This window comes from Crotalus tigris, unplaced genomic scaffold (assembly GCF_016545835.1).
Source record: "Crotalus tigris isolate CLP2741 ecotype Arizona unplaced genomic scaffold, ASM1654583v1 scf7180000018599.1079084, whole genome shotgun sequence".
NCBI lineage: Eukaryota > Metazoa > Chordata > Lepidosauria > Squamata > Viperidae > Crotalus > Crotalus tigris.
This window is the reverse complement of record NW_024097097.1, coordinates 949,902-972,457: the sequence shown is the minus strand read 5'-3', so window position 1 is coordinate 972,457 and position 22,556 is coordinate 949,902. Positions and strand designations below refer to the sequence as shown.

At 36.9% G+C, this 22,556-nt stretch overlaps 1 protein-coding gene across 9 annotated transcripts; it reads left to right on the top strand.

Moving 5' to 3' along the window:
• The first annotated feature begins 142 nt into the window (after positions 1-142).
• Positions 143-22,031, top strand: NDEL1 (nudE neurodevelopment protein 1 like 1). Of its 9 annotated transcripts, XR_005558114.1 has the most exons (13): positions 160-296; positions 460-621; positions 794-924; positions 6,610-6,707; positions 9,409-9,562; positions 9,983-10,131; positions 10,844-10,980; positions 11,412-11,585; positions 12,391-12,482; positions 13,399-13,550; positions 15,651-15,783; positions 17,117-17,141; positions 20,893-22,031. XR_005558114.1 is itself a non-coding variant. In XM_039355116.1 (10 exons), the coding sequence occupies exons 2-9, from the start codon at positions 6,622-6,624 to the stop codon at positions 15,748-15,750; spliced, it is 1,044 nt and encodes a 347-aa protein (XP_039211050.1). In that variant the 5' UTR covers positions 638-924; positions 6,610-6,621; the 3' UTR covers positions 15,751-15,783; positions 20,893-22,031. The 9 variants fall into 9 exon arrangements, 3 of the variants coding, with proteins under 3 accessions (XP_039211050.1, XP_039211052.1, XP_039211051.1); XR_005558115.1 differs by lacking the exon at positions 460-621 and having other exon boundaries at positions 156-296; XR_005558118.1 differs by lacking the exons at positions 460-621; positions 794-924 and adding an exon at positions 2,250-2,427 and having other exon boundaries at positions 166-296.
• The last annotated feature ends 525 nt before the right edge of the window (positions 22,032-22,556 follow it).

Genomic DNA, 22,556 nt, shown 5'->3' with positions numbered 1-22,556 from the left:
ATTTCGCATCTTCCCAAATATCAGTCCACCGACAAACAGCATTCCCAAACAGCCAGCAGAGGACTAAAAAACATCTCGCGAGACGCGAAACAACTGCACAAACACACACGTCGTGTCACTCAAGTACGCTGCCCCGCCTTTAAAGGGGTTGTTCTCGTCTCGTTTGTGGCCTCGCCCTCTCTGTGACGTGTTTTTTTGCCGGTGAATGCCCGGATGAGGTAGGGTTCGGAGCTGTGTCAGCGAGTAAGGAGATGCAGCTACGTTGGCGGCCGAAGTCGTGACAGAACACTGGACGGGTAAGGAACAGCGCGAGGAATAAAGGCGGGGGAGGGGGCGCGCGGAAGGTATGGCGTCTCTCCAGGTACGTGCCCGGTGCGTTCCTAGCTCAAAGCAGGCTGAGGCACCATAGGAACCAAGTGACTCCCCACCCCTCCTTTCTCCCCCCCCCCTCACCACAAGCCCACGAGTTCGGCCGCTTCACTCCCTCTCCGCGAGCTGACGCCGGATTGGCTGCGAACTGACAACGGGGCAGATTTCGCCCGTCGGCTGGTTTTCTATTAGTCAGAGCGGGAGCCCCTGAGCGGCGGCGACTGGCTGTTGACTGTGCGTGTCACTCAGCGCGTAAGGAGCGGCGGGGCGGGTCAGGATCTCCACCCCCCCCGAAGGAGCGAGGGAGACGCGTTGCTCTTCTCCTCTGTGGTCGTTGGGCGGGTGAGGAAAAGGGCAGAAATTGTAGATCTTTTCGGGAGAGGGTCGCTGTGTCTAAGCTCTTTCGCTCCCACCCCTCGGCCAGCGCCGCCCGGTGACACTTTTCGGCGTCTTCTCCGGATCTGCCCTTCTTCAGGACCTGCATAATCCGCCCTAGGTGTCTGCTAATGCTGAAGATTTCCGGCCGTTACCCCCGTGACTCGCCTCAGGGCCCAGGTCTGTTTTTCCTCCATTCGCCCTTAACCTCCGATAAAGCCGGTTTTCGTCTTTTCCCTGCTTCACAGTATCGTCAAAGCTGCTTATCTAGCGCTGGGGCGAGGCATCCTGCTAACCTCTGTTTATGTCGGCATGCTCTCCTGACAGGCTGCTCCCTTTTAAACCCATCCTGTATCGAGTGTGGGTGTTGGGTTTTTTTTTCACCTCGTCTTTTGCTTCCTTGGGGCTAACGAAATTTGGAAATAGCCCACGTAAACCAGCATTCTGTTTTCCACAGATGTTGGGTTGGTTTAAGAAGCAGTCCCTGGTTTACAGGTGCTCAACTACACTTTCCCACTCCTCTTGTTGAACAGTAGGAATTGAACAGTGTGGGTAGCGCCTCTGGTGCTGTAGGGTCTGTTTTGTAAAGTCATCATGGCTAGTAACCATTGCTTCTAACATTTTCCTGCATGAAAATGGCCAATTCAGTTTTGAGCCTGGTCAGATAGGTTATCAGCTTAATTGTATATCCTGTGAAGTAACTCTCATATGTGCGTATCAAATCTTAGGCGGCTTAAATTCCTTCCGGTATTGAAGCCTGCTTGCATGACTAATTTTGAATGTGGTTTCCTATGAGTAACATGCCAGAAAAGAGAAGCTTTTTTTTACAGTTAAGGGGACATGACTAGAAAAAACATATAGTATTTATGCTTTTTTATTATAGTTTTAAACTTTGACTTTATATTTTTAGAATCAAACACAGTAAGAACACCCTCATTTGTTGACATATTTTGCTCCGTTTATGTCTGAAGGCATATATGGTGTTTGTAACAGATACCAGAGCTATAACTTCCTTTTAAATTTCAAAAGCTAGAGATCTAGGTTTTGTTCCACAGAGCTCTTCCATCTTTTGCTCTGAAAGGTAGATTTCACTTTCATTGTTCATTATATGTGATTGGGTCAGAGAGCAACAAACATGGCTGCTCCTATCACATTTGATTGAATTGCAAGCATACCATTTTCATCATTCTTACTTGTATCTTCCAATCTCTTTATATTCCTCTCCCAAGTAAAAGGGAAATCAAATGGCATGTAAATTAGAATAGGCCTGTATTTTTCATGAGTATCTGCAGGGGGCACAAGGGGCAGATGAAGAAATGTACATGAAAATAGCATGCAAATGCTATTTATATACTTGCATCATCAGATGTTGGGACACAATATATTATAGTGGCATTTATTTGATAATATCATTGCATACATGTTGTCATTTTGGTGTCATTGCAGTTGTGTGGACACTAAGTCTAAAGTACCATTGTTTCTGATGCCTAATAATTGCTTTCTAGGACCAACTTGTTGATACTTAAAATCCTCATAACAATATTCTGTCATGCTGGGAAAATGAAAAGTGTTTTGCTGTCAGATGGTTGCTAAGATACACAAATATACTGCTGATGTCAGAAGTCTTATGTTTCCCCTGAGTCACTGAAACAATTTCAATTGCTTAGGAGGAAGAAGTGGCAGGTACAGTATTGTTCGATACTAAGTTGCTAGAAGGTGATTATGAGAAATGCTTATGATGCAAAATAGACATCAGCAAAAAACTAAATTAACCTGAATATTCACTTTTCCTTAAAGATCTTGACCTTTGTTGAGATACACTCAGCAACACTGTTTGAAAAACTATCAAGTAATTTCTAGAATATCCAGAAAAATATTCCTCACTGATAATTTTAATAATAAATCTTTAATATGTCATAAATCTATTACTTTTTTACTTTTGAAAGAAAAATTGTTACTTTTTAAAAAAGAATGCTTGAATTTCCTAAATGAATTTAGTGGAAGTTTTTTATGGTTGAAGAATCTATGTGACCCTGTAAGCATACTGAATGTGTCCTATAGATTTCATACAAAGAATAAGCTGAATATTTTGAAAATAGTGGAAAAGAAGTAGTGATATCTGTTAATTGTGTGGCTGTACTCAAAACCTATATTCTAATTATCCATCTTAAGATGGATGAACAATAGACCTATAATTATGGTCTGCCACAATAAAAGTTGGATTGAAAAATATTGATATTTCAGTTTTAAAACCAGCTTTTACATGCTTGTTTAAAAGTAGCAGTGTTTGTCAGGCTGGGGAGACGTGCTTCTGCTTTGAACCGATTACAAGCAAAAGTATTCACTGAAAACTCAGTATCATCTTTCTGGCAAAACCAATAAGAACAAAAATTCTAAACATGTATCTCTTATATAGGCTGAGTTAGCATTACTGTATAGTAGTGATTTTAAAGAAAAATGGCTCTCATGAAAAATCCTCAATTGTTTTATTTAGCATACTCATACTCCACCTTTCTTCTGCCATTGAATGAGTTTATCCACTTTTTATTGCCACCCCACTGGTTGCTTTTCATTTCTTAAAGTCTGTATAAACATGTTTAGCTTTTAGTATGTAGTTTATAGTAGCTATTTCAGCATCCTGTACATTTTAAAAAGTGCAGGGTTTTCTAAGATATACTTAAAAATGTCAGAGGTCATTCTTTTAACTTGCTGCTTGGAAATAATTAGAGCAAGCCGGGAAGAGTACCTGGCTCATTCTGATGTTTACTCAAGAGGGAATGAGTCTCTGTAGATCTGAGGTCACATGAATTAAACTTGCATCATTCACAGAAAATCTGTTTTGCTAGTATTACTTACATCTGTATTATTCTTCTGTATTATAACAATTTGGGATTGCTGTGTGAGAATCCAATACATTATGGGCTCTTCTGTTTGAATGCTACTGAACTGCACGTTGCCTACCTGTGTTAATTCTGAGCACGAAAACATAATGACAGGAGTATGGAAATTGGTTAATTTCTTGTAACTGGAAGACGTTGCCCAGTTAGATTCTTGAGCCAAGAATAGTTTTTCTGCTTGGCTGCTTTTCAGCAGCTATTTTCCATGCAAGAGAATATACATACACTGGCCAGTGAACAGTGTTAGATCTATACTTTATTTAAATAATAAATAGAAGAAATTCAACAAACACGCTAAAAGGATTCTTAAGAGTTTTCATAGATGCAGGTACATATGCGGGTGTTCTTGGCCAATATTAATCACTCAGGTGAAATGGACTGTAGAAATTTAACAAATACAGTTTTTGGGGAAATCACAATATTTGAATATGCAGTATTGCTGTTTTCAGTTTTGATTGATGCTACAAGAAATCTTTGTAGAGAATGAAACATAGTAATAACTCTTATTTTGGTATATCAATTTTATTCTTTTCTGTATGTACAGTATTTAATAGTTCTTTGATAAATGTACTTGAAAGGGGAGATGTCAGATACTTGAACTCTTTATTTTGTGACATCCAGAACTCAAGCAGTTTTTAACCAAAGATTATTATTTATTTATTTATTTGCTCAATTGTAGCAGTCCCTGAAGTGGTTATTTAAAGAGTGAACTTTAGAGAAATTATTTTAGTATGTCTTCTAGGTTTATAGGTTAGCATTTTTCTTTTAATGAACACCCACTATTATTGTTACTCCCTGATTACTTAGAATGAATCTCTTCAATGAATCAAGATAGTGATTATTCTTTTTGTTTTGCCCCAAACCTATTTTCAACTATGTTTCCTAAAATGTAACATATGTTCCTTTTGGTTTGTCAATTTCATGCTATTTTTTTAAAATACTTTCAAAAAAATAGTTTAAGAGACCCCATAGTAATATTTCTTCATTAATTACATTGACTAATATGCAAGGGAGTGGTAAGAAAAAGAAAGCACTATTTTATTTGAAATTTTTAGTTTAAGCCATGATTTTTTTGGATTTTAACCTAAGCAGTGTTAATATGACTTCTCTCTCATTCAGATTTTATTGTCATCATTTTCATTTTTAGGGTGTAATATTTAACTAATTGTGTTATTTCCAGACACTGTGATTGAGTTTATATTTTTTGCTAAGCCATAGCTTAATGAATGAATATTTTTCATATTTTTAGCTGTAATCCACAGTTGACCGATGACTTTATCTAGGCTCAAATAATATCCTGTGTTGTGGTTTGTTTGATTTTGTTCAGCACAGTATGCAAACCTATTTTTAGATGCTTTATTGAAAGCAAATTAATGTTGCACTACTTAACTGTATTATTTTGGAGTTTTTCTGTGTTACTGACTTGGTACTGACTTTTTTTTTAATTGCAAAGTCAAGTAAAGACCTTAGTGATAAAAGCAGAACTATAGTGATTTAGAAGCGCTGTCAGTAGTTTGTTTTTAATATGGTGCAAATTGCTTTAAATAGCACTTGGACTAAGAAGCACTGATATTATTACAGTAATAGGGAGGTAAGATTTTTCAAGTCCAAAGCTTCCACTGAACAATTAGAACTTTCCCTGATATCTGTTTACCTGCAAAGTTTCTGTGTCCTCTCAAAGAAAGATTTGTGTTCTAGTTCAGGGAGTTTATGTTGGTTTGCTTAGACCATGTACAGTGTATGGTTGGAAGGAAAATGGCAAAACACAAACAGTAGTTCATTCATTATTTCTTTTCATTGTTTATCTGAAGGCTATTTAATTACACTGAGTTCAAAAACTACTGTACTGTTTTTTGTTACAGTTTCAACTTTCCTTTTTTGCTTGTTTGGGGGGAGGGGCTTGGACATTTCTCTATTGTACATGACACTGTTCAGTCATGTACAATAGAGTATCTAGTGTTTGTCCTTCATTGCTTGAATAAAAAATATGGGTCACAGAACTGAAAAGTGCTAGATTTTCTGTCTGAAGGGGAAATGGCTGATGGTTATCAGAAATCACTGTTCTTTTTTAGCTGATAGCTTTACATGTGAGATCTGAGGAAGTCTGTAATTCTCTGAAAATTTAAGGTGAATCTAATTTATTTTTGTTTATGTTAAAAATAGAAAGAATATTTAGGAAAACAAATAATAGTGTTACAGTGTAAGATCTGTTTTGTTTTTTTTTATTCCACTGCTAGTATTCATTTAGCGAACCTTGGGATTTGCACAATTCTGTGGCAAGAAGCAATTAGCAATGTACTAATTATTTGACTGATTTACTTTACAAGCTGGTCTAAGAATATGATTGAAGGGCAGTGGAACAATTATAATAAATTAAAAGGACGAGTTGCTGCTTAATATGATTGGAAATGAGATTAGTGTGAGATATCTATGGACCCTCCTCCCAAAGATCCATAATTTAAAAGTTTCTCCAGTTGATACATGTCTTGTAAAAGGAAATTTTTGGTTCTAATTTTTGAAAAACTAATAGGAACCTGATTGAAACTGGGGAAATAATTGATGCCCCTCTTTGGATATTGTGACTCTGATTTAATTCTTTCAGATATTCATATGCATGCATCCAAAAGATTTTGTTTTAATTTGGCTGAAGATGAAAAAAAATAATAATACTTCTGACCTTCATTAAAAAAAGTTGGATTTGCTGGTTAGTTATTTCTGGAAATGGAAACTAGTACAACTATATTCATGTGAGGCCAGGAATAGAAGATGTGCCTTGTAGCTTTCAAAAACTGACCAGAGAGTTTCTGTGTCCTCTCAAAGAAAGATTTGTGTTCTAGTTCAGGGAGTTTATGTTGGTTTGCTGAGACCATGTACAGTGCATGGCTGGAAGGAAAATGGCAATGCTTTTATTAACTAAATAATAAAATAACAAAATATTAACTAAATAATGTGTCCCTAATTTTTATAGGTAATTCTTAACATGGATTGTGAAGAAATCCCAGAGTTTTCAACTTCAGAGGAAGAAGCTGCATACTGGAAAGAGCTGACTTTAAAATATAAACAAAGGTATAGTTCTGATACTGGGTTATTATGAGTTTTATTCTGATATATGACTGCATTAACAATGTTCTCTTTGTGATCCAGAAGCCTGCAGATGGAAGCTAAGTATCTCAAAAATAGCATTATATTGAATTGACTAGACTTAATTCTCTAGGATACATGAATAGAATCTCTATTGGAAGTGACCTTGCCCTATATGGAATCTCTTTTTGCAAACAGTGGGGCCCTTATCACTTCAGAAACACTGCTAATTCAGACTCTTGTGACACTTGTCTATTTTACTGGATACAGTGGGGCAAAAAAGTATTTAGTCAGCCACCAATTGTGCAAGTTCTCCCACTTAAAAAGATGAGAGAGTCCTGTAATTGTCATCATAGGTAGACCTCAACTATGAGAGACAAAATGAGAAAACAAATCCAGACAATCACATTGTTTGATTTGGAAATAATTTATTTGCAAATTATGGTGGAAAATAAGTATATGGTCAATATCAAAAGTTCATCTCAATACTTTGTTATATATTCTTTGTTGGCAATGACAGAGGTCAAACGTTTTCTGTAAGTCTTCACAAGGTTGGCACACACTGTTGCTGGTATGTTGGCCCATTCCTCCATGCAGATCTCCTCTAGAGCAGTGATGTTTTGGGCTGTCGCTGGGCAACACGGACTTTCAACTCCCTCCAAAAGTTTTCTATGGGGTTGAGATCTGGAGACTGGCTAGGCCACTCCAGGACCTTGAAATGCTTCTTACGAAGCCACTCCTTCGTTGCCTGGGCGGTATATTTGGGATCATTGTCATGCTGAAAGACCCAGCCACATTTCATCTTCAATGGCCTTGCTGATGGAAGGAGGTTTGCACTCAAAATCTCACAATACATGGCCCCATTCATTCTTTCCTGTACATAGATTAGTTGTCCTGGTCCCTTTGCAGAGAAACAGCCCCAAAGCATGATGTTGCCACCCCCATGCTTCACAGTAGGTATGGTGTTCTTTGGATGCAACTCAGCATTCTCTCTCCTCCAAACACGACGAGTTGTGTTTCTACCAAACAGTTCTACTTTGGTTTCATCTGACCATATGACATTCTCCCAATCCTCTTCTGGATCATCCAAATGCTCTCTAGCAAACTTCAGATGGGCCCGGACATGTACTGGCTTAAGCAGGAGGACACGTCTGGCACTGCAGGATCTGAGTCCCTGGCGGCGTAGTGTGTTACTGATGGTTGCCTTTGTTACATTGGTCCCAGCTCTCTGCAGGTCATTCACTAGGTCCCCCCGTGTGGTTCTGGGATTTTTGCTCACCGTTCTTGTGATCATGTTGACCCCACGGGGTGAGATCTTGCGTGGAGCCCCAGATCGAGAGATTATCAGTGGTCTTGTATGTCTTCCATTTTCTAATTATTGCTCCCACAGTTGATTTCTTCACACCAAGCTGCTTGCCTATTGCAGATTCAGTCTTCCCAGCCTGGTGCAGGTCTACAATTTTGTTTCTGGTGTCCTTCGACAGCTCTTTGGTCTTCACCATAGTGGAGTTTGGAGTGTGACTGTTTGAGGTTGTGGACAGGTGTCTTTTATACTGATAACAAGTTCAAACAGGTGCCATTAATACAGGTAATGAGTGGAGGACAGAGGAGCCTCTTAAAGAAGAAGTTACAGGTCTGTGAGAGCCAGAAATCTTGCTTGTTTGTAGGTGACCACATACTTATTTTCCACCATAATTTGCAAATAAATTCTTTCCAAATCAGACAATGTGATTGTCTGGATTTGTTTTCTCATTTTGTCTCTCATAGTTGAGGTCTACCTATGATGACAATTACAGGCCTCTCTCATCTTTTTAAGTGGGAGAACTTGCACAATTGGTGGCTGACTAAATACTTTTTTGCCCCACTGTATATTCTTTTCTAAAAGTTATGCTTTTATTGAAGTATGGTTTTACTTCCAAGGCTATCTAATTTTGATAAACTCATTCTTAGGTAGTTGAGAGACTTTGCCTCTGTCTTAAAGGCAGCTGGGAGAATCAGCATTATAAAACACTCCATGTCTATCTTCTAGTATAGATTTCCACTAAATAGCCAAGGTGGGTTCATCTCCAACCACTCTTGGAGACATCTGCTTGGATTTAATTTGTTCAGAATTATCTCTTTTAACATGACTTTACAAAATTTCACTAGTGTCAGCCTCTTAGATAAATGGCAAAGGACTTTCAAAAGAACTAATTTTACATTGTATATATGAAAAGTTATATATGTAAAGTTCTGATCAGCTTTAATAAAAATTGTTGCAATTGATAGAGAAATGCAGTGCTTACTAATATTTTGACAAGTAGAGATATGTAGCTATTTGAATTCAAAGTCTAATAGATACTTCAGAGGAAAGTGGATGCATTGGCAGCATCTGTTGGTACTGCCATAAAGAACTATGCCTTTTCCTGGCTTGCCAGCAGCCTTGAAAATGTGCACTAGAGTTAAAGATACAGTATGCCAATAGAATGTGACACGGTCATTATACCCTCTCACTATTGTCTTTATTCCCTTGCAAGTTGGGAAAAAGATGCACCTTCATTAAGAAGATGCCAATATGTGTAGTGTGGGTGCTCATGTCCCCTCAAAAATAATTCTTCTGCTTTAGAACTAAATGGCCTCATATCTCTAATAAAAGCATTTTCCTGGAAAAAAAAATCTCTACTCACTACTATTATTCCTGTTATAGTTTTCAAGAAGCCCATGAAGAGCTGGCAGAATTTCAGGAAGGCAGCAGAGAATTGGAAGCAGAATTAGAGGCCCAACTGGTACAGGCTGAACAAAGAAACCGAGATTTACAAGCAGACAACCAAAGATTAAAACAGGAAGTGGAAACCTTAAAGGTATGGCTTGGGAAGGAAAAATGTCTTCTGCTGTAGAACAATTTTTGCTGTAGAACAGAGCACTTAGATTGTATATCTAAGTGCATTTCACTCTTGTTTTAGGATTTTTGCAGTCTTTGATTGATAAAATTGGAAGTTGTCTAATTTCAGTCCAAACAGGGTTGTTGAAGAAGTGACATTTCCTAGGTTGTGTTTTGTAATCTTAAGAGGTCCAGTTAACGGTTTCCTCTTCAGTTCAACTGTTGTTAACCTGAATATTTCATGCTAAGTCCAACAATTGTTTATAGCCTGAATCTTCCAGAGCAAATTTTTTCTATGAGTTCTAAAGCATAGCTATATTTGGACAGTAGCATAGAAATGTATTTAAACTACTTGGATTAATTTCAGTGGTATAGAATTGTTCATATCCTATATTTTCAGGAAAAACTTGAACACCAGTATGCACAAAATTATAAGCAAGTGTCTTTATTGGAAGATGACTTGAGCCAGACTCGGGCAATTAAAGATCAATTGCATAAATATGTGAGAGAGCTAGAACAAGCCAATGATGATCTTGAGCGTGCTAAAAGGTAAGGAATGTTGGTGGTTGCCAGTTATCTGACTGAAGAAAGCATTTATTGCTCAGGATTTTATTTCTTTAGTGCTATAAACAGTTACTTAATATTGATGCAGTTCTGTAACTACAACAATTATAGGGTTTGTCAGATTCCAGAAACCACTTTCATTTGTTATATTTTCTGCTGAATTAATGTTAAAAAAGTAAGCATCACATTTTCATTATACAAATTCTCCTACATAGTTTTTATTTAACAAAGCTTAATAATTGAGTAGACAGCAATGATTATGGGCGATATTAGAGTACTTTCTCCTAACTAATATTCAGAACATTTTTAAGAAAACTAGTCAATTGGTTTAGTCTTCTAAACTATGGGAGCAGATTTTATATCATACATAGTAAGGTATAACTTTGACTACTTTATTATCTAAAATAGCATCTCGCAAGTAGGTATGTGTGTACGTATTTGATATATAGATATTAAGAATAAGATTAAGATAATGGCTTGAAACAATTTTTGAATTCACTGTATACTTATTACAGGCTTAGAGATCTGCCATCTTGTTCTGCATTATCTTTATCTACCCAGCTAGATCCTGGGATGACTTACGTTTTGTTTAATAATTTTCTGTATTGACAGATATTGAATCCTCTGTTTCTTTATCTCCCATAGCTAAATGTCTACCAAAGAGTTTTTTTCTTCTGATTTTTTTTTTAATTTCTAGGGCCACAATTGTTTCTTTAGAAGATTTTGAACAAAGGCTGAATCAAGCCATAGAGAGAAATGCTTTTTTGGAAAGTGAACTGGATGACAAGGAATCTCTGCTAGTTTCTGTACAAAGACTGAAAGATGAAGCCAGAGGTACTACTTAATATATAGCTTCTGATTAATGTTGTAATAATGGTGAACTCTGATTTTCTAGGTTATAAGAACATTGCAAGATAATTTCTAGTTTTGAAGCACAGCTTAAGTTCATATAATGTATTCATATTTTATGCCTATTTCATGAACTGTGTCAAACAAGCATATATCTCATTGACAAGAAGCATATTCATTTAGGCTTATTTGACATCAGATCATGGGATCAGTCCATCCTTATCCCTGCTTAGGTTGTGAAATCAAGTCAAGCAACTCCAAGGCCTCCAATTTGGTCTTGTTGACCTTTTGTAAGGCATAGGAGTGTCTCAGGAATGAGCAGAATAGTAGAATGCATGGACTGGGAAAAGAAGAAGGATTTTTATACTCATAGCTAAAATACTCAAATTTTCCAATTTTTTTCTTAAAATTCACAGATTTAAGGCAAGAACTAGCAGTACGAGAAAGACAACAAGAAGTAACTAGGAAATCTGCTCCTAGCTCCCCTACCTTGGATTGTGAAAAGATGGATTCAGCAGTCCAAGCTTCACTGTCATTGCCAGCAACACCTGTTGGGAAAAGCTGTGAAAACAGCTTTCCCTCTCCAAAAGGTAGAACATATACATGTATATTTTCTGAAATACTGAATGCTTATATTACAAGTTGAAATTGAGCCAGATTTAATTATTTATATCCCCATATATAGCTGTTTTTTGTTCTCAAAACATTGGGTCAGAGAACATTTGAGTAACATAAGGAAACAAATCCATTTTATCTATAACATTTTTCCCTTTGTCTTCTTCAGCTATAAAATCTGACTTATCTAACAGCAATGTGGGTTAGGAGTTTAGAACACTTAACAGTAAGAATTTGATGACAAAAAAGCCGAGAGATGCCCACCCTTAAAAGGTGGCAAATTGCAATCATGTGGCCACAGGACGCTGCAAATGGTCCTGAATATGAGCCAGTTGCTAAGTCCCCAAATTGCGATCACATGAACACAAGGGTAATTTCACAGTCATAAGTGCGAGTACTGGTTGTAAGTAACTTTTTAACCAAGGCCCTTGTAACTTTGAACTGTCATTAAATGTACAATCATAAGTCAAGGACTACCTGTGTTTTTACCCTTGAATTACACTGGGTAATATGCATGTTCAAGCTTAGAGGAAGGTGTGGGAAGTGATTTTTTTTGGAAATAAGATTTTATATAAATCAGTGTTGTATATAGAATTGTTTCATACCTGACCATCATGATAACTTCAGACAAAATATATTGCTGCAGTACTTATTCATTGAAATACAAAGGATCCTGGTATGGGGTTGCTCTTTGTTCCTTTTGCTGTTGTTGTTTTAATGCTTGAGTTTTGGACATTGTAATTATGTGACTATTCTGTTGTTTTTGTGGGCTCATTGCAGCTATTCCCAATGGCTTTGGTACCAGCCCCCTTACTCCATCTGCCCGAATATCAGCTCTCAACATTGTAGGTGATCTTCTAAGGAAAGTGGGGGTAAGAACTATGCTCTGCATCATACTATCTTGCTATGGCTGTTTCTAGATGCTGACTATGTGACATACAGAGCAATTCCTCACATGCATTGAAATCAGTTGAAACACTAGTGGATTTATTTCATCACTGTAAACAAATGTTTCTGTACTATTATACTAAGGAGAAATGAACTCACTGGGGCTTATTTTAGAGAAATTTAGAATTGTGCTATTTGCATAGATTGAATGACTACATGGAGCGGAAAATTTGTATATACAAAGGAGGAAGGGATTATATATGTTTATTGGAAAGAACTGGCCTGGGAACCAAGCATGTACTGCTAGATCAATAGCTGTGTGGTTTCGTGTAGGGAGAAATGACAATAAAATCTAGCATAGTATGATTAATATTATTTATAGGGTTCAGCATCTTAAATCTTAGCTTTTACTAATTCTTTTTAAAATAGTTCATGGCTGTGTTAAAAGGTGAACAATAGGTACATATTGTATGAAATTTTACAAATGTTATATCTTACGATCAATAAAGAGAGGTGCATATATTTTCAACACTCCACTCCCAATTCCTGCACTGCAAATACTTGTACAATACAACTTTATTAGCTATTATAATTTTTTTTTTGTTTTCTTAAAGTATACAAATTGCAGTTTCCCACTACTAAAGATGTTGATGGATAGTAAATAACTGGTTGCTGTTTAGAGAATTTCTCTGTAGAAGAATATTTTAAAGCCAGTTTCAATTAATGAGCATATTTTTAAACTGGGTTCTTAACTAAAAATTTATGTTAAGAGCACTTGTATTTAATTTGCCCCAAGTGATTCTTTGTACTTTTCATTGTGATATGGCTCCTGATGATTCTACTGCCTCTAATCTTTCACCCAGACTGATAATAGATTCTGTTCTTTTCATTCCTTCTCAGGCTTTAGAATCCAAATTAGCTGCTTGTAGGAACTTCGCAAAGGACCAGGCGTCACGTAAATCATATGTTGCAGGAAACATAAATAGCAGTATGATCAACAGCAATGGCATGAAGTTCTGTCATCCAGGACATACAACATTTTATGACAAGGCGTAAGTTTCATTTTTACATGAAGTTTTAGAGAGTTGCTTTGCATACGTTTTCCCACTTTGATTCATAAACATCTTTATTTTTTTTTTATTTTTTTTTGTTCAAACAAATTTTGACTCATATAGTGACTAGTCTCTTCAGTTTTCCTAGCAAGATTTACACACATGGTTTGCAATTGCCTCCTTAGGACTGAGAGTGAATGACTGGGCCAAGATCACCCAGTTAGCTTTGGGCCTAAAACAGGACTACAACTTATGGTCTCCCGGTTTTTAGCCTGATGCCTTACCTACTGCACCAAACTGGCTCTCTATCTTTTTTTTGGCATAGGCTCAAACTTAGCTTGTTATACCTTTTCCTTATGAATGAAAAATGGGAATTTGTACATCTTCCACTTGACAGCATTGCAAGAAAGATGACAAGACAGCCCAAAGCAACTTTATATTTTGACTTTGAACATTTTTACGAATAGGAGAAATGTTCCTAACAATAAGAGTTATCTCCTATCAAAAGAAATCAGAATTACTATACTTTACATTTGGCTTCCAAATATAAGTAATAGTTAAAAGTGAATAACCCTGAAGTCTTCAACTGCCATTCATTAAAATTGTAGAATACTATTTTCATCTTTCCAAAAAATGTACTATTAGACACAAGGCTTAAAAGGTTCTGTGGCTGTGCCACTTTCCTTATTTGAATTGATGGTTTCCTGTATTTCTTTTTTTTATTCTTACTTCAGAATCAGTATTTCTGAAAGAGCTTATTGAAAAATAAATTAGCTTTGGATGATTCCTAATTATAATCATCCAAATAATTAAATATATTACAGAAGTAATATAAATTAGAGTGCAATCTGAACCTTTGCAATTACTTGCAAATAGTGAGCAATGCAAGTACTGTTTAAAGATTGACCCTCACAGAGTACATAAAAGCAGTAACTTTGGCATGAATACCTATCTAGGGCTGATGAATAATAAATCCATATTAAAAATTGAGTTCTTCAAAATATTATGAAGAAATTGGAGAGAAGTCTCTGTAGGCTCCTTTTATGCCTACCCAAATGTCTGTGCAACTTGCAGAATAAGGATACGTCTTAGCTATTTGCACATGGGCAGGATAGCAATGATTTATTCATATGATTACTGTTGAAGTCAATACCAATTCCAGCAATTCAAACTAGCAAAGTTTCCAATTTTGAATTTTGAAGCACACTTTTTAATAACTAAAAGTTTTTTTTCCCTTGAACCATGATATATCAATATAAGTGAATTATAAGCTAGGAAACTCTCATTCTTATCAGTGACTCCTAAAATCTGTTTGATTTTTTTTCATCAAAATTAATCAAGGGACAATAGATGCATCAGAAGCATTCAAAACATAGATGTATTTCATATTGCTCCTTTGCTACAGCCTTTTTATTTAATCATCCTTTCCCTTCATTCTGCATAAATATCTATTTATTGTCATGACCCTTATGCTTTCAACAATGTTGGTTAGTCTGGTTTCTTCCAGATCTCACTCTGTCCCCTTTTGAAAACTTGTCTCCCTTAACTTGGAGCCTACACTTCTGCAACCAGTAAACATCTTTCAGTCTGTCAGTAATCAGTCCTTTTTCTTATTTACTCTTGATGTAGCATACAAAAACTTTGTGTTTATCAATGGCATAAATTTAGAGTAAAAAAATGTACATTGCACTAAAAAATTACGGTTTTCACTAAACAATAGTTCAGACCTCACATAGTAAGCAGAGATTATTTAAATACATTTAAAATTAAAATAGCAGCAACTAAGTATTGTAAACATCTTGCTATTTAAGTGATCCGGAAGCATCAACACCCATTTTCTCTGCACTGCTTCTGCTTTTTAGTTAGTGTTGTTGACATGTCAAGGTATTGTGTATCGTGTAGCTCTTCCTGTGCTGCTTCCACTTAACTTCCTCTCTATCTGCTGTCTCCACTCCCAGCCCAGAATCTGTACTTAAATTTGAGCATCCAAATATGAACGGGTGAAAATCACTGCCTAGGGCTGAACTTCTTACAACATGGAAAGTGAGCTGAGGCACACCCGTTCTTCTCCTCCTTCCTTTTCTTTCTTTCTCTCTATAGCCCCTGTAGTGTTCTCCCTGCCCCCAATTGTCGCTGGATCCTGAATCAGCCACGTTTGCTTGTGGACCCGACCCAATCTGCTGCTGCTGCTGCCTTATGAATGGCCTATAGTTGGGTGGTGGGACTGACTGAGGTAATTTGCTCATTGCTGTACTGCAGCCTTTGCTGCTATTGTGTTATTTGCTTTGAATTCTCTGTTGGCTTTCTGTGGAGTTACATGTTAGCTAATTCAGCATGATAAGACGTATACTAAGCTGATGTCAGATTTACAAGCAGAATACATCGCTTGCATAGAAAGTTTATTGAAGATGATGTCAGAGCTGTAGAGGCTTTGGAACTAAGAAAATTGTGGAGGAATTTAAGGTACACATTTGAATTAATGGATGGTAGCTGAGTCACAATGAACTTGCTTTTTAGACTTTGTTGTGAAAAAAATAAAATTGGGTGTTTGCTTTGGTCTTAACCCAAGACAGAATTGTTATCTTCTAATAGCTTGGCATTATTGTACCAGTTACTTATATTCCAAACAATTATCTTGATAACTTCATTTAACTGTTGCTGAAAATTCATTTGAATAGGCCTTCTCCAAAGAATTAACTAGGGATATATAAATGTACACAGATGTAAGCAAAAACAGCTTACACTGAATGGCACAACCAACTAGCTGGCATTGTTTACAGGAACATCTGCACAATGTATGGTGCTCTAAGTGCAAGAGCATGGAAAATAAGAGAGTTAAGATCCTGTGGGACTTCCAGATCCAGACAGGTAGGCAGGTACTAGCCCGTCAGACATTGTGGTAATTGACAAGTAGGAGAAGACAGTGGTGGTGATAGATGGAATGGTGCTAAGTGACAGCCACATCAAGAAGGAGGAATGTGAAAAACTGGAGAAACACCATGCTCAAACAGATCCCAGGAACAATGTCAGAGCTCTCTGTCCAGAAGACTCTGCAGTGTTAGGAACAGCTAAGATATTGCAGAACCCTCAAACATCGAGGTGTCTGTAGAGGACATGAGCTTGAACACTCCATTCATGAACATCTATAGCAGGGGTAGTCAACCTTGGCTCTTTTATGACTCGTGGACTTCAATTCCCAGAATTCCTGAGCCAGCTTAGCTGGCTCAGGAATTCTGGGAGTTGAAGTCCACGAGTCATAAAAGAGCCAAGGTTGACTACACCTGATCTATAGGCACAACTGCTATACACTATCAGCAAAAATTCTTTCTCTGTTCTCAAAGTAAAAGGCAGACATATAGATGATGAATGTGCCTGAATATAGACAACTCTAAGAATTCCATGTTAGAATATGGAAAGCAAGTCCTCCTTTCATGACTGAAAAACTGGGTTCTAAAACAAAACTTCCTGGGCATTTGTGAAATGAAATTCATTTCCAACTTCCAGCAGTCATGTTTTGGACAAAAAGTATATATTAAAGTATTTTTCTATCTCTCCCATATGTTTAGGTCAGATTCCCTACGTATCTCATGGGTAATTGTGCCTGGTTTGGTGTGATGAGGTTGTCTTCGTGCTTGGAGATTATGTTTATGTGTATTGTCCATAATGGATTTGGAATTGACATTATTAGTCTAATAGCCTCTCTTTGAATTTAATTTTCTAATATTTATGAGTTTCAGTAATAAGTTGTACTTTTCTCTTGATCCTTTCTATGCATGTTACTTGAATGGAACACATGGTATACATTGGATTGAACTGTTTTGGGAGCCATAACAATCTGCTCCTTTTCTTCAAAAGGGAAAGTGGAAATTCTGTTGCAAAATAAATTCTTATTACACATTTTAACCTTGAAAAATGCACATCCTATAAATTCATATAATTCATATAAATTGGTGCTTAAGCTTGACAAATGTTATATAAATTTTATATAGAATTCAGGAATTGAATAATGAAAGACTGATTCATTGGTTTTTAATTATAGTCTTGTTTTCTCTTCTGCCCCCTTGAAATAAGACAAAAATGAAATTTAAAACAAATACCAAGGATTTTATGATAAAATATTTTATTACTTGATCTGAAACCATCTATTTTATACAATCAGCACTACTAAAGCAATATTTCAAAAAATCCAGTACTACAAGTAAAAGTGACTGAACACTGTCCATATTACAAAGAATAATCTCTTTTACAAGCTGATTCAAAACTGTCTTCAAAAGACAATGTTAGTTGAAGGCCCAGCCATGAATAAGATTATTATTTTATAGTGGCATTGAATTGCTTAGTTACTATCATTTATTTATTCATTCAATTTAAGCACAACCCAACTCCAGACTAACACTGGGCAAGTTGCAATAAAATTAAGCAGACTGAATGTATAAGATAAATACAGAAAAAAAAATTACAAAGAAAAATAAAGAACAAAATGGCAAGTCCAGCCAACAGTATCCATGCATACAAACATCTGACAGGGCCCCAGCTGCTCTAACTCAAGGCCTGGGAGAACAAGTAGGTCTTTAGGGCATTCTGGAATGCCATTAGTATAGAGCCGCATGGATCTCCAGCAGAATTTCACTTCAGAGGGCAGATTCTACAACAGAGAAGGGCATGCTTCCTGGGTCCCAATATGTAACACTGTTTAATTGAAGGGATCTGAATCTTGCCAGCCTTATCAGCTCTCATCAGCCATAGAAGATAGGCAGTCCCTCAAGTAAAACAGACCCTAGATCAGTGGTTCTCAACCTGTGGGTCGGGACCCCATTTGGGGTCGAATGACCATTTCACGGGGGTCATCAAACAATGCAGTCTGCCATTTTTCCCCCCTTTTCCTTAGCTGTGCTACTCCCTTTTATTCTATTGGCTTTTGGAAGCCAATAGAATAGACTCTCTTGAATAGAGTCTAATTCTTTCAAAAGCCAATAGGAATTGTCCAGGTTGTCTCTGCCCTGCTGAGCCTGCCAAAAGTCCCATTCTGCAAACAGTGCTGTACCAGTTGAGTGGTCCTCGACTTACGACCGGTTGGGGGTCGCGGCATTAAAAAGGTTGAGAATCACTGCCCTAGACCATGTAGGGCTTTATAGATCATAACAGCAGCTTGAATCACTCCCACAAGCATACTGGTACAGTTTGTGGAACAGGAGTGGCACATGGCCATACTGAGGCATGTTCTTCACTGCCCACTCCACTGCATTCTGGAGCAGTTGGAGCTTCCAAGTGACCTTCAAGGGCAGCCCCATGTAGACACAGAATTGTCATAGTCAAGCTGCAAATTAACTAGGGCCTAAGTAAGTGTCAGGCATGTGGGAAGCTCATGTAACTGATTATTGGGCACTTAAGTAAAATGAAACATTTGTTCTTTGCCTTTGCATGTTTTGCTTGTTTCTTGATATAATCTGTACATTTCCTAACATACGTTGCTTTGTCACTAGTTGCAAAAGATGTAGTGATCTAAACAAACTTTTGAGAGTTTTATAACTGCTTGCAGCACAATTTTTTTTTATAGGTTACTAAATTATAAAAGAGTATAAGGCGTGACCAGATCAACTTTAAAACATTTCATTCATTCTAGAAGAAAATAATTCAAAAGGATTCCTTTTCAGTTTTCCCCAAAATGACATAAATTCCACTGAATAAATTGGAGATCTGGGGGACCATTTGTTCTGTCTTCTTTCTGATACCATACCTTGTGTTACTAGCAGTCTTTATTAGTACTATTGCCTTCCATGAGTTGATTGGTATGGAATCTACAGTGTAGGTGTTTTCAGTTGCAGTTTTTTATTTGTACTTTTCTTTCCTTTTTTGTTTGTGTTTCGGTTCTTGACAATTTGTATTGCTTAACAGTGTGGTTTTCGCATTGTTTAATAGTAAGAATAGGTCTTTTTATTTTTCTCAGGGTAGCTTTAAGGTACCAGCAAGATAGAAAAAAAAATCTCCAAGGTTTGTGTCACTATCATTTAGCTTATTCTAGAAAAACCCAGCTGCTCTTGGATTTCATTATTATGTTTGCTTAGATTTGATGACTTATACAGTAGCTGGTGAATCAGAGCTGATGAATTGTACAACTGATAATGCAGGCTAACAGTTTTGATTCTACTCCAACAATACCTTATGAATTTCCTTACTTGAGATATAGCTTATAACTGAAATCTTGATGAGAATAGATAGGGTCCAGTTAATGTAATGTTACTGGGAAAATGTTTTTTGTCAGAATTTCATTTCAGTGATACACTTATATTTTTGTTATGTAATTGGGCAACGCATTTTAAGATTTTAAATCAATCTTAAACCTAAAAATAATACCAGATATAAAAGAATTGCACAAACTATTAGTTGTTTGGACTACGTCAGACTGAGATCCTGGAACTTAATAGTATAATCATGCTGGAACTTTGGAATCCATTTTCTAGACAAAAATCTCACATCTTTGTTTCTGTTTTTGAAAATATAGTATAAAAATTAGTTATTCTGAAAAGAGAAAATAAAAAGTTAGACAAAAGGCTGTTTATGCTGATTTGTTTGAAATATATAAGAGTTAGAGAATATAATATACTTTTTCATAACACTACAATTTTTTTTGAAAGGTCTCAATTCATCTTCCTTAGCATAGCTTGCTTCAACTGTATATATGCAAACTGGTTTTTGCATCAAGTAAACATTTTACTTATTCTGCAATCCTTCAGTTATAGCTTTTATCTACAACTCTGTAAATGGTTGATTATGAGCATCTTACAGTAGTATCCTGATAGTCTTTTTAAATAATGTTTTTATATTGTCAGCCAGAATTGCAGTAAAAGAGGTTGTCACATTCACAGGTAGGCTAGCTTTGGGACATGTAGCAGTCACTATGTCAAGTTTGTGTGTCATCATTATCAAATTGAATCTTGATAAAGCAATGGCAACAGAAGCTGGTTTGGCTACTAGGAGGCCAAGATTTCTAAGGAAGATGCTAAACATACTAAAGCAAGTTAGAATATTTGGGTTGTGACTGGATGACCAGGCAGCAATATTTCTTGATGAGCCAAGTGTTTATGTATTTCACATGTTCACAATAAAGCAGCCCCAAATATTAACATCTTTTTTTAAAACGGCTTTTTTATTTGTGTGGAGCATTATTCTTTACTGTTGTTCTCTCTCTAGACAACTTGCAGTATATGGATGGTTTTGTTGCTTGACTTTTGGAAGTTAATCAATTTTCCTTGCTGTCATTATAGGACTGACATAATCCTGTTAGAGAGGAGGTGTAATTTGTCAATGCTACTTGTTAACCACTTTTTTTATTGTCTTGTAGGGCAGTCAACGGGTTTGACCAAGGCCCGCCACCAGGTCTAGGAGCATCCAGACCATCATCTGCACCTGGCATGCTCCCTCTGAGCGTATGAATGGATTGCAAAGCTATGATGGGACTTGGGTTTGGTTCTTGAAGGAATAAGAAAAAAGCTGCTTGTGATAGTTTTCTGTTGGCACCCCCTCCTGGAGCTGAGTGGGTGTTGCAGAATGCAGAAACTGCCCAGAAAACCAAGCACATATAGAGCACTCCTTGTTAATACAGTCTATTTTCTTCTATTTCCATCATGGACATTCTTAAAATGGTCACCACTGATGTCTCTCTCACAGATTGCAGGAGTTGCACTTGCCCAAACCACTTCCTTTTTTCCATCTCCTCTGTTTTGTGTGTTGGCTAGCTAGGGACTGCTTTGATGCTGGGTATCCTACATCTTTCACATTGTACACAAGACCCCTGGGCTCTCCCCCCACTTTTATTTTCAGTATAAATCAATTCATTTTCAAGGGAAGGTTTCGAAACCTTCTGGCCAGTGGATGGATTTGGAACGAATTTTTAACAGGTTTCTATGAGGGGTCTTTGTACCTAGCAGCACCCTGCAAAATATTTGGGTTGTGGTCATGAAGAATATATGTGGCATCTCCCTATGGAGCATAATACATTATGCAAATATGCCAAAGTTGCTCTTTTCTAAAATGGAGACATACCCTCAGTTCAGCAATTCCTTGGCAGTCAGCTTTATCCTATTAAGTTGGCTTTCCCTATTTTTATTTCAAGAAAACTGTGGATTGGACTTTAGTTGTTTGGTGACAATTGCCCAAAAGCAAAGGAAGGAGAAAGGAATCAAAGCCAAGAAAGACTAGGGGCACATTGCTGCTCATAGCTTGAATTTTGTCATCCCTTTCCTGTGTCCCCTTTGCTGCGTTAATTGTTTACATTTGTTTTATTGTACATAGATTTGTAAACATATTTGCCTAAGATATTTGTATATAACTTGGGCTTTCTAACTTTATTTATTAAGACTTCTGAGGCATGTTTCCCCTAGGACAGTATGTCAACTTTATGTGGTGACTGCCATCCTGTGGTTTCACAAGAGAGATGGTCCTAAAATAAAGATCTTTTAATGTGGACATATTTGCTTTTCAGAAAAAATGCTTCTCCTTTGCTTTGTTTATGGTCTTGTACTTCGATTCTTGAAATTTTGCTTTGTAACTGCACATACACAAAAACCTAATTTGTATCATTATCCTGATGAACAAATCGTGGGGCACTGGATATCCACATTTTTTGTTGTTGTTGATACATGCGTTTCACAATATAAAAAAGAAATGAAAAGTTTTCTCCTGATACGTCTGGCTGCAAGTTGAAAACAAATGTGGAAGTGATTGTGCCAGCTGAATAGGCAGAAAAAAGCTGCATCATACTTGCCAGGTTGAGAATAAAACTGGTTGGTGGGGAAAAGAACTTAATTGTCCTTAACCGTAAGTAGTGAGCTGCAGTTTTAGAGCTAATATTTGGGCTTCATGTTTTTGGCACTTACATTACCTCTGCTGTATTAAGTAGAAAATCCAAAACTTTTCCCCATTAATGACCATCAGCCCAGTAGTGATTTGAATCCACCATAACAATCAAGGAGGTTTCAGCATTTCTTTTCTGTTCATGAAGATAAA

Excerpts from the sequence above, each read along its gene's own strand:
- NDEL1 (XM_039355116.1), top strand. The coding sequence starts at position 6,622 with ATGGATTGTGAAGAAATCCCAGAGTTTTCAACTTCAGAGGAAGAAGCT. Across the intron at positions 10,132-10,843 it reads GATCTTGAGCGTGCTAAAAG|GGCCACAATTGTTTCTTTAG; the intron begins GTAAGGAATGTT and ends TTTAATTTCTAG. Across the intron at positions 13,551-15,650 it reads ACAACATTTTATGACAAGGC|CCCCTGTAGTGTTCTCCCTG; the intron begins GTAAGTTTCATT and ends TTCTCTCTATAG.